Raw genomic sequence first — 12,560 nt, 5'->3', positions numbered from 1 at the left:
AAGATAACCAAATCACAAATATCAAGTACATTATAATTGATAATCAATCAAATAGAATGATAAAAGAAACTTTCAAGTTAAAGTACAAGTATTGGTATTAATCAGCTTTAGCAGTTAACTGCATTGATCTTAGATCATTAGTCAGTACCTTGAATTACAACAATTTTCATAAAATTAACAATCCACTCATTAAGTCCATCACTGCCTTAACAGTAGCCCAGTCTACAGTAATTAAACTAATTATCAAACAATCATAATTTCTTACCTTGTAAACATAACAATTACAGTGTTTCATATGTATGTTTAAAGATGTTACACATAAAGCTGTATGCTGAATGCTACAATAGTGTATGTACACTACACTGCATAATAGGTGACTGGGCCTGCGAAAATAGGGCATGTGGGCACAAACTACACCCCAACACTCTACAGGTCATATCTCAGTACTGGAACAGAATATTTGTATTCTGTAACTTGCATCATAATGCCATTTAAGTGCGTACTGAGATCTGAAAATTTCATTGTCATAGTATAATCATACATAAAGTTATGACTGGTAACAGTTTGAAAAAGTAGGCAAAAATTATGAGCCCACATGCCCTATTTTCGCAGGTCCAGTCACATAGATTTATGCATTGTATAATAAGTACGTATACAATTTCAACTACATGAATTGTTAATTCATAAAAAAGAATGTTACTAAAAATAATTGTACAATTGTTACTTTATTCCAACAGTTTTTTACTATAGAAATCTTCATACATGCTAGCTATATTTGTACCTACAGAAATAGTACAAATATGGTACCTAGTTAATTAACAATGTATCAAAGTCCAAAGTAGCATGCTACATATGTGACCGGATTTGCAAAAAGGTACCTTTTTCACCCACTAAATTTGACCCATTTTTAGAACTTTGAAACTTCATAACATTTTTATCATTGCATATAATTGCTTGAAATTTTCCATGAGTGCAGACAAAGTATCTGGCTGCATTTTGAAACTGGAGTCAAGTACATCATTTATTTGCCTGCACGTAAAATGTGTGGAAAAGGTACCTTTTCGCAAATCCGGTCACATATATATAGTCAAAGCATACATACCCATACAAACTAGCTCAGTCTACTGTATAGCTATGTGTGCATGAATGTATGAATAACAACTTCAGTGTGTGTATGCACACTAAATCATTGACTAATATGGAGTAACTGATTAATCAAGTAATCCATATCTGGTCTCTGTCGAGCTTCTATGACAAGGCAACTCCAGATTGAATTTCTCAGCATATTCTCAGTAGCTCCCCATCTCACCTGATGAAGACGAAACTGTTCTGGTGGTGCGGCAGGTAACTCTCTTGAGCACATTTCAAACATAAGAACTCCATAGCTGAACACATCCATTGCAGTAGAATGTTTACCTTGGTTGGCTTCAGGTGATGCATAGGTTGGGTTACCAGCATTGATGGTACTACTAGCTCGCACGAAATTGGTAGAGCCAAAATCAGACAGCTTGGGGTGCCACTGGTTGTTAGGTAAAGGATTGAGGAGCACATTAGCACTGCTGACATCACGATGGAGGATTGGATCAGGAGTGGTCTTATGTAGGTAGTTCAATCCATAAGCCACACCCAGTGAAATAGGAATGATTTGATTGCTGTAGAGCTGACCTTGTTCTAAGATCTTTCTAAGACTGGTGTGCATCAACTCGGTGACAATAATGGGAAGTCCTTGATTAGTGGCACCAATAAATTGTAATATGTTAGGATGACGACACCTGGCTGCCATCTTCATTTCCCGACTAAACAGACCCAAATTGTAGGCTGATATGATCTCATTATGAAGACACTTGGCAGCCACTTTGCAGCCACGGAATGTAGCTTCTTTTACCACACCCCACCCCCCTTTTCCCAAAAATTTTTCAAGGATTGTTGTTTCACATCTTTGTATGACCCAGTCTGTTGATTCAGACTGCTGATTAAGTGATTGTGGCAAACTGTGATTACTTTGCTGTAATTGGTGTATTTGTTGATCTTTCTCAAATAATTGCTGGTGCATTTGTTGATTCAGCTGGAATAATTCTTGATCTTTCTTTTGTATCTGTTGATCTTTCTGCTGTATCTGTTGATCTTTCTGTTGTATTTGTTGATCTTTCTGTTGTATCTTTTGATCTTTCTGCTGCACATCATGGGTTTTTTGGCAAATTTCCTGATCTCTTTGATTCAGTTCTTGATGTTTCTTATGTATTTCTTGTACATTTCGATGAATCTCACAATCTTTTTCATGTAGTTCTTGCTCCTTTTGATGTATTTGCTGGTCTTTCTGAAGAATTTGATGATCTTTTTGTTGCAACTGTTTGTAAAAATATTCATTATCCTCTCCTACTGAGATCTATACAAGAACAAAAGAAACAACCATGCAAAGAAAGCTATATACAGTACATGGTAAGGCTATACCTATTTGATCTTATGTTGCGCGGGCGTGACTGACTGCATTTTTCTTCAAATGAAATAATTTAAAAAATCACGTGTGCGGATCACGTGTACTTAATTAAAGACAACACATCATCAGCACCATCGTGATATAGTCCAAAAGGGACCATTGAAGATCATCCAATGCTCTAAAATTGTAGAATACGATGGGAAAGCTCTTTTGGAGATATCTGATACTACTAGAAGAGTATGAAACCTAGATTTTTAACTGTGTATGTACTATTATAGCTACATTCATTATTTGCATTTTGTATGCTTGTGTTCAAAATTTTTATCATTTTCATTTTCAAACCGACCTACCTACCCAAATTTAAAATAATTTTGCCCGCGCAACATAAGATCAAATAGGTATGGCCTAACTGGTATCAATGATAAAATTACCCATGTATGATACAAAGTAGACTTGAAACACAATGATAGAATATACGTATCCGAATACTAAACTATTTTCCAGATTCTGATTTGAAGTTATCAACTAATAATTTCAAGCAAAAATTTAATTTGTTAAAAAAGCTAGTCTCGTGTCCAGACCCCACCCACTGTGTTGAGTATGGTCTGGTGACAGATGCAAGGGTTTTGGGCCCTACGCCATTTTTCCTTTCTGACCAATCAGACGCTTTAATTCAGCTTTAATGCAATTTGATAGGCTAGAACAATGAAGATGGCTGACTGGAACCATGGATACAAATGCATAAGCAATGATATGGTGGTGGGCCCAAACATGTAGTGTAAGTCACCAGACCCTACTCAATGCAGTGGGTGGAGTCTGGACACGAGACTAGTAAAAAAAGCTAACTAAAAGTTTGTCATAGTTCACCACAAGGACACCTTACTAAGTTGTGAATTTTTCACATCAACACTTTTAGAGAAGCACATTAGTCTCCACAAAATATTTTAAGCTCAATAGGAGGAAGCAAATAGTTTCATGCATAGTATGCTATAGAAAACAGTGAATGACAACTACACTCCTTAATTGTCTAGCTGCACTTATGATAATGACTTCACTACAAAAAATATAAATAAATGAAAAAAAAAAGAAAAAAAGAATGATTATTACGTCCCTGCTGCAAGATGCTTCTAATAAAGCATAACAGTCATGTACGATATTCCAATAGAAGATGTGTACATAAGAATAAAATTGCCTGCAATTTTCTAACCACACCTCCAACTCTAGAAGTAAGCAAATTGCTAACTTGAATTATCAGTCAAAATGTGTAGGAGTACAGTAGGCAGAACATAGTCGAAAACTACATATGTAAAACAGCTACAATGCTGATTAGTGATTACTATAGGGGGTGGGTTATGTCGTACTTCTTTCCATTGATGTGGTGTTATTAGACATTCACTGATGATGAATTATCCTACAAAAGTTAATGTGGACAAGTTCAAGTGAAATTGTATATGGATCATTACAATAAAAAGTTCTTAAATTAGTGGATCATCAGTTGAATAGCCTACAGTACATGTACTAAAACATGTACTACAGTACATGACATAATGTCAAACAGACAGATGAACAGACAGATTATAGCAGTTACCTTGACAGTATAAATAAGATCGGGCTGAATAGTCAACACCCTAAGAGCAGCGTTGAAGTTTGGTTCTGGCTTGACACCTCCAGGCAGTGATATTCCATAATCGTCCATATTAGGAGGTGATAGATACATCTTGAGAAGCGACAGGTACACCTGAAATGGACAAGTATAGTGATACACATGTATACACAAACGTAGTCACATTTATACATACAAGCACACATTATACTAGTATATTTAAAAATATTAATTTAAAAGGGATCCAAGTGATAAAAAGTAGACAAACAAGAGATGAATGATAGTAATACAGCATAACTCTGTGAGAAAATCCCTACATTAGTGTGTTATAACAATTACTATTTTGTTCAATGCCAAAGTAGGGATTTTCCCACCGAGCTATGCTGTTATACCATCATCCATATCTTGTTTCAGTACTTTTATCACTTGGATCTCTACTTCATATTTTGAATTAATAATTTTTAGTTTGTTTAGTTTTTTTTGTTACAGCGTACAACTATACACGATACATGTGTGTGTGACTGTTCTATTAGGGTCACTGCTGTATTAGAGTATCACAAGCAGCCTCTCTAAACCAATAAAGGAATGCGGTCATCGTGTTCAAGTAAATAGATTGTTAAGAGGTGTGGTCTCTGCAATTGGTTGTTATTAATCAACGAAGATCATTAATGGGCATGGTCTCAAACCTATCGTGAAGTTACAGGTATCTACAGGGTGTTCAGTACTTCTTATAGTAGTGTAAGTGCTTTAAATAATGTTATGACATCGCTATTATGCTGTTCATGGGAAGTGTTGATATGAAAAATTAATGCCTTGATGTGGCTTCATTACATGGAGAAGACAATGGTCAGCCTGATCGAAGTCAAAAGGAAAGGCAAAGTGCAGATGGCTCACACTTGTCAGAACCACAAAAGGCACATCCCACTGGTGAGTCTCATAAAATGGTGGTGGCCGTACGCTACTTCATTTGTTCTCTATCCTTGCAACAGTGGTCAGGCAGGGCAGGGCAGGGCAGGCAGGCGAAAATTCAGGTTTTGGCAATTTAAAAAAAATTCTATATCTGGCTGCCTTGTATTTAATAGTTAGATGGACTAACATTATTCTGCAAAGGTGACGTTAGTCACATAATATGCTTCTACGATGATTTTTATTAAAAGGCAGCATTTTAAGTGGCACACATCAAGTTAGGGTTGATCTCTATTTAAACAATACTACTGCACTGTTCAATTCATGCATGCACCACACCAAATGAACACAGACACAGACACATGCACACAGACACACACGAATGCACACGCACACACATTACACACACACACACACACACGCACATACACACACACAACACACACACGCGCACACACACACACACACGCACATACACACACACGCACATACACACACGCACATACACACACACACGCACATACACACACACGCACATACACACACACACGCACACACACACACGCACACACACACACACACACACACAACATGCATGCAAGCATGCACACTACATCATACTCTTGTATTTAGAAACAAATGATTTTACTATGTTCCCTGCTAGTTATGCTTACCTCTCTGCTGTCTATCTTGTCCAGGTCATAGTTCTTCCTACAGTACCTGTAAGTGTACTGCAGTACATTAGGTAGGTTTTGGTACACTGAAACCTGTTCTAACATGGCCACCATTGGGTCTAGTAGGTACATTGTTAAATACATAGACCACCTTTTAACAACATTTTCACACTAGCCAGCTTGAATGGTCCAAACCAAAATCAATTTTTAATCAGACAAATTTACTGATGGGAAAGCCATTGATAACCATAAATTAAAGGTTCCTAGCAAAATATCAAATCTCTAGTACTGCACAGTGACCAAGTAGAGCAAGGCTTCATTATAATCTTAGCACTAACTCTTCAGCTATTTCTGGTTCTTTTATTACATGAGCATATATTGCCAGGGCAACCTCATGCCTTCCAAGACGGCACAGCAACAAAGCACGTTCTTCAAATAAATCTGAGTATAATGCAAATCACTTACCATACAGCAAACTAGTTGTATATATAATAGCAGATTATTGTACCCAACTAACTTCATGCTCCCTACCACAAATAGAAGTCTGGTTAGAACTGGTACAGTATTATAATTATGTACATTATCAGTATGCCTTAGTTTGAAGCCAGTTTGAACCTCTGTTGCTAAATGTGACCGAATTTTGGAAAATCACCCATATGGGTGCATTTGACACCTAAAATATTTAATAATGATCAAATTACAAACTTTATAAGTGAAAATCTACTTTTTAATGGTTGTAAGCCATTCTCAATACCTTAAATTAGACTCTATTTAGGCTCTTTTGGGTGAGTAATAAATCTCATACTCCACCTTGTTTTCTAATATACTCCATGCCTTCAGGCACAATATAACATATGCTCAAAATCTAGGTTTGTCCAATCGCTATGCATTGTTCACGTGCAGTGATTTAACGAGCACGATTATTTTGTCACGTGAGGACGCATACTGGCTTTGGTATTAGTATTATCGCAAGAAAACCAGCTGCTTTTGCCGAGCCTACAGCAGAAACAGCCGTGGATGAGGTAAGTAATCTGAGTGTAATGTGAAATAGAGGCTAAAGCAGTTATACGGGCACAATGTGGAGTCTATGAAATTTATAAACCCTCAGGCCCTTAGTAGCGCCCTTGCTTTGCTTGTGCACTACAGGCCTTCGGGTTTATAAATTTCATAGACTCCATGTTGTGCCCGTATAACTATTATTTACATGAGAAAATTTTTGAAATATTTTTAAAACTGTGCCCTGCTCTTATTAGCAACTCACTAAACATGAAAATTCTAATTTTTTCATTTGTGCCCATATGGGTGATTTTCCAAAATTCAGTCACAAATAAAGATGTAAAAGTAGATTCTAAACATCTTCCCAAAAGACATAATTGTGTTAGTAAGCTGACTACAGTATATTTCAAGCAGTCCATATTGCCTTCATGTGTGTACTTCTTCATGTGTATATGTACTCCACGTTTTAAAATCCATGGCATTGTGGTGGTCAAGAAAATATCATAAACTGATACTATGGTTTAACCTGTATATCACTCAGCACTATATACTCTATAACAGTAGCAGCAACATTCCCAACACATCCATGGTACAACACAGCGTGCAGTATACCTTACCATCACTTGGAAAGGAACTGATTAATTTGGTTGGTATGTAATGTTGTGACTCTTCCAGAAACTTTAGTAGTTTACTTCTAATTTTTCCCAACTCTCCTGGCTCTTGTCCTGCCCTAACCTGTACCTTCCCTAATACAGGAACATATCACTAGTGATTGTGTACATGAACATTACAGGTGTCACATAGGTATGGCTATAATTAGCTAGTATTCGTGAGTAGCCAATTGGTTAACACTAGAGAGAACTAAAAATCAAGATCTATTATATACATTGCTGATAAAACATACAATTACAGTGAACAGACAGACAGCTACCAACCAGCCATGGTTTGGCGATATTGCTTGAGTAGTTTTTCGACTTTGTCCTTGTAATTCTTTATCAAGAAATTATGAAATATCGGAGTGGGATCCAACCAATGGTGTACAATGTGTTCCTGGGAGGGAGTGGGGCTAATGATGTTATGGTGTGCAGGATAATAAGTATACCAAATATGGAACTAGAAGTCTAGGTTCATTCTTCATCAAGTGTTTAACAACTTCCTGTCGAGGAAGTGACTTTATTTTGTCTATGTCTTCAGTAAATATCTAAATCAAAAATCAAAGATATCACTGTCATTACCATTCAGTTTTTCTGACTAAATACATATCTATCATTGCACATGTTCCAGTTAGATACAGTAGTAACCCAACTTACAATAACAAAAGGAATACAACAACTTACCCTGAGGGCATCCATTGGTTTCTCAACTTTATTGAATACCCAGGTGGAATATTCAAATATCAGTTGTAATTCTGATGGACCTATCAACATTGTAAACACATGCTCTATGAAAAGTGACACAAACTATACATCACATTTCTGTGTGAAATATGTAGTGTCTACTACTATCTAATCAAAAACAGCCAAACTGTAAAAAAAGGTGCGGCCTCTAAAAGGCCATGGTGAAAAAAGATGTGAAATCCAAGGTGGCGGCCAAGAAATGGCTGTGATGGTAGGTTAATGGTAAAACTTTTAATAATGACAATTCATGTGAATTTGTGTTTCGGCACCAAATTCACCTGAATTGTTGTTATTAAATTTAACCTACCATCACAGCCATTTCTTGGCCGCCACCTTGGATTTCACATCTTTTTTCACCATGGCCTTTTAGGGGCCGCACCTTTTTTTACAGCTTGGCTGTTTTTGATTAGATATCACTTCTTTTTGTATTTATATACCCCAAAGCTGGCCATAGGCCGGTTTTGGGGCTTTTTTAACCTATGCTTTTTCTTTACCACAGGAAGAATAAAAAGACAAAACAGATTTTTAATACTTCATGCCTAATCCATGTCTTAATGGTGGAAACTGTGTAAATATCACTGGTGGCTACATGTGTGATTGTGTAGCAGGATTTACCGGTGTTAACTGTACTACAGATATTGATGATTGTGATCTTGATCCTTGTGATAATAATGGAACTTGTATTGATGAATTTAATGGCTACATGTGCAATTGTAGAGCAGGATTTACTGCATCAGCAATTTTTAGCTCAGATTTGATTGTTGCTAATATCAAGAGACAGCAAAGATGATATACATCTCAATGCATTGGCAAATTTTCTTGATTCCTAATTCTTGTATATTACAATTGTTCAAAAGCAAATGTTGGAGAGATGGATTGTTTTTGATAGCAGATGCAATTGCAACAGCAGCTTCATCAGCTATTTCATTGCAAGAAATATCCAAGTGCTTTAACATTGATAGCTTCATTACACTTGAAGTAATCTTCATAAGGCGAAGTCCAGATAACGTACAATTTGATAGATTCAATTGTTGTAGCATTATATTGCTCTCAATAACATCTGATATATCATCTGCCAAGCATCGACCATTCGCAGTGCTGCTTAGATCTACTGTAAATGCCTTAAACAACCAAATAGTTTTAGGGGTGGCACAATTTTACTAAATGACTGTAGTTCAAACACACAATGACTCAATAATAAATGTGTTATGATTTTGTTGCTATGAAATACTTTATCCAGTTCAATGGCAGCCATTTTGACTATAAAACTGTAACTAACATCAAAATAAGACAAACACATTTTATTTTGTAAGGCTTTGAAAACTGCAACAAGGCTAGCAGCATCAATGAGATATGTTGAGATGCCTCAGTTGTACATTTGCTCTAATTACTTGCACTAAAGTGTCTACATTTACAATTGTATTCCCACTGATCTTTAGATGACAGTATTTGATTCAATATTGACATACTGTAGTATGTTTATCTTGATAAACCCATTCAAAATTTGAAGAAATCCAGACTATGACAAGTAGCAATATGATAAATCAATGTATTCTAACTGTGAGTGATCAACAATTGATGCTATGATACCTTCTGTAGAAGGTGTGATGATGTTTGAGCTCCAATTCAGGCATTTCAATGCAGATTTTTGTCTAGCAGCTGAAAGTATAATTGAACTTGTATCTGGTCTTAAGCAGTTGTGAAGGTACAACTCCCTTATTGTATGATTACTATAAATAACATCTCCAATCTTTGTGGCTGCCTGTTGTGTGATGCAGTTGTTGCCGAGGTTAAGGTACACTAAAGAATTGATTTTTACCAATGCATCAGCTATTGCTACAACTGCATGATCTCGTAAACTGCAATCATTTAAATATAAATGTTCCAACATGTTATTGCTGATAACTGAAACTATTTCATCAGCAGATATAGTGTCTATTGTATTAAAACTCACTGGCATATCCAAATACTATACAACATTGGAATACCTTGACATATCAAATTGTAGTTTAGAAGAAACTAGACTGTTATCTTTACTTGCTTCAGTTCAAAATACTATTTTCTTGCAACATTTATGCTTAAATTCAACAAAGGTTACTACACAATTGGCAGAGGCAGTAGCAGAAATTCTTTGCAATAGTTATAAATGTATGAATTATCTCAGTTTGCAAAAATGTGAATTGTCAGCATCTCAAATAAAAATTATTGCTAAAGCACTTTAAAAAGTGTCAAGTCTTGCTGAACTCACTACAAGGTGATTTGTTTGTAGCTGAACTCTCTGCAGGGTGATTTGTTTGTAGCTGATCTCTCTACAGGGTGATTTGTTTGTAGCTGAACTCTCTACACGGTGATTTGTTTCTAGCTGATATCTATACAGGATGGTTTCTTTGTCACTGAACTCTCAAAAAGGTGAGTTGTTTCTAGCTGATCTCTCTACAGGGTGATTTGTTTCTAGCTGATCTCTCTACAGGATGGTTTCTTTGTCACTGAACTCTCTACAAGGTGACTTGTTTCTAGCTGATCTCTCTACAAGGTGACTTCCTCTAGCTGATCTCTCTACACTGAGGGTGACTTGTATCTAACTGAACTATCTACAGGATGATCTGTTTGTAGCTAAAATCTCTACAGGGTGACTTGTTTCTAGCTGATCTCTCTATAGGGTAACTTGTTTCTAACTGAACTCTCTACAGAGTGGGTTATTTGTAGCTGAACTCTCTACAAGGTGCATGACTTCTTCTAGCTGATCTCTCTTTAGGGTGACCCGATCTCTCTGTAGGGTGACTTTTATCTAGCTGAACTCTCTACAGGGTGATTTGTTTGTAGCTGAACTCTCTACACAGTAATTTATTTGTAGCTGTACTCTATGCAGGGTGATTTGTTTGTAGCTGAACTCTCTACAGGATGGTCTCTTTGTAGCTGAACTCTCTACAGGATGGTCTCTTTGTAGCTGAACTCTCTACAGGATGGTCTCTTTGTAGCTGAACTCTCTACAAGGTGACTTGCTTCTAGCTGATCTCTCTACAGGGTGATTTGTTCAGAGTAACTTGTTTGTATAGTTGAACTCTTTACAGGGTGGTTTTGTGGTTGCTGAACTCTCTACACGGTGACTTGTTTGTAGCAAACTTCTCTACAGAGTGACTTGTTTGTAGCTGAAGTCTCTTCATAGTGACTTACTTGTAGCTGAACATTGTATAAACTATAGAGTGACTTGTCTGTAGCTGAACTCTCTACAGGATTACTTGTTTGCAGCTGATCACTATAGGGCCACTTGTTTGTATAGATAAACTCTCTACAGGGTAGTTTCTTTGTAGTTGAACTCTGTACACAGTGACTTGTTTGTAGCTGAACTCTCTTCAGTGTGACTTGTAATGTTCTGAATCACTACAGCAATATATTTTTAGCTGAACTCTCTATAGGGTGACTTGCTTCTTGCTGAACTGTCTATAAGATTAACTGTTTGCAGCTGAACTCCCTACAGAATAACTTGCAATGTAATAGAATTCTAGAATGGAGTAAATAAATTAGCTGAATGCTCTATTAGGGTGACTGTTCTATTAGAGTATCTCGATCTCGCATTTGCTACACGGAGTTGGCTTTCGAATCATACCTCAGTGGTTTGTAATCCGATTCTTCTGTACTACTGCAAGGACTTTCTATGAAGATTATTCCAGCTATACACCAATTTTCAGCTCATTGCTCTAAGCAGCTTGCCTAGTAGGCGTGAAAACTAATACTTTTTTATTAATAAAAATCGAACACGTAATTGTGACACAGGTTGAGTTTTGTGTCATATCTCCATGGTCTTTATCTCAATTCGTTTCAAACCACCAAAAGGCACTCCTACGATGGTTACTCCATCTACATAGCAATTTTCAACTCATTCCATGAAGCAGTTTACCCTGTAGGCGTGACAACAAATCGATCTTGTTTTACGCGAATAATCGGTCATACCTCCTGAACCATTCATTGGATTTGCACCAAATTTGATGCTAGGATTCGCTGTTGGACTCCCTTTCTGTGTACCAAATGTCAAGGCGATCGGAGTACGCATTTGTGTGTTATAGCAATTTTTTGCAAGTGTGCGAAAACACGAAGAAGAAAAAAATCGAAACTTTGGCAGCTCGTATCTCGGAAAATGGCTGGAGCGATTTCCTTCAAATTTGGAATGTAGACTCCCCAGGCTGGCGGGCAACTCTGTAGCAAATTTGGTTCCAATCGGATAAGGGATCACCGAGATACAAAGGTGTGAAAATGACACTTTCTTTCTTCCTGTCAATATACTCACGGTGTGGCGTGCCGGCTTCTTGGGCTGCACGACACACTATTGTGTATCTAGATATTACGACCAAGCAAACATGATGACTTGTTTCTCATCTATAAAATTTTGGAGCAGAAAGTCATTTTGATTCCTCATTATTGAACTCCAAATCACCAAATCACTACAATGGTGCTGCTATAAAGGTTAGCTAAAGCCCTCCAGAAGCTAATGCTTACATTTGACTGCCATTTTTGAGCAACAAGAGACATTTCCTATGCTGAAAATGTTC

General features: G+C 36.8%; 1 protein-coding gene across 1 annotated transcript in view; it reads right to left on the bottom strand.

The window, feature by feature from the left end:
• Positions 1-1,068: 1,068 nt before the first annotated feature.
• LOC136239377 (vam6/Vps39-like protein) overlaps positions 1,069-12,560 on the bottom strand; it is a 36,365-nt gene continuing 24,873 nt past the window's right edge. Inside the window, exons 17-24 of the mRNA XM_066030116.1 lie at positions 7,954-8,033; positions 7,719-7,817; positions 7,552-7,666; positions 7,234-7,362; positions 5,959-6,061; positions 5,621-5,666; positions 4,026-4,175; positions 1,069-2,386 (exon numbers count right to left, since the gene is read on the bottom strand). Of these exons, the coding sequence (XP_065886188.1) occupies positions 1,187-2,386; positions 4,026-4,175; positions 5,621-5,666; positions 5,959-6,061; positions 7,234-7,362; positions 7,552-7,666; positions 7,719-7,817; positions 7,954-8,033 (1,922 nt within the window). The 3' untranslated portion in view covers positions 1,069-1,186. The remainder of the gene's footprint in view (positions 2,387-4,025; positions 4,176-5,620; positions 5,667-5,958; positions 6,062-7,233; positions 7,363-7,551; positions 7,667-7,718; positions 7,818-7,953; positions 8,034-12,560) is intronic.

Source organism: Dysidea avara, chromosome 1 (assembly GCF_963678975.1).
Source record: "Dysidea avara chromosome 1, odDysAvar1.4, whole genome shotgun sequence".
NCBI classification, from domain to species: Eukaryota; Metazoa; Porifera; class Demospongiae; order Dictyoceratida; family Dysideidae; genus Dysidea; species Dysidea avara.
Note: the sequence above shows the minus strand (reverse complement) of the source record. Positions and strands in the feature narration are given on the sequence as shown.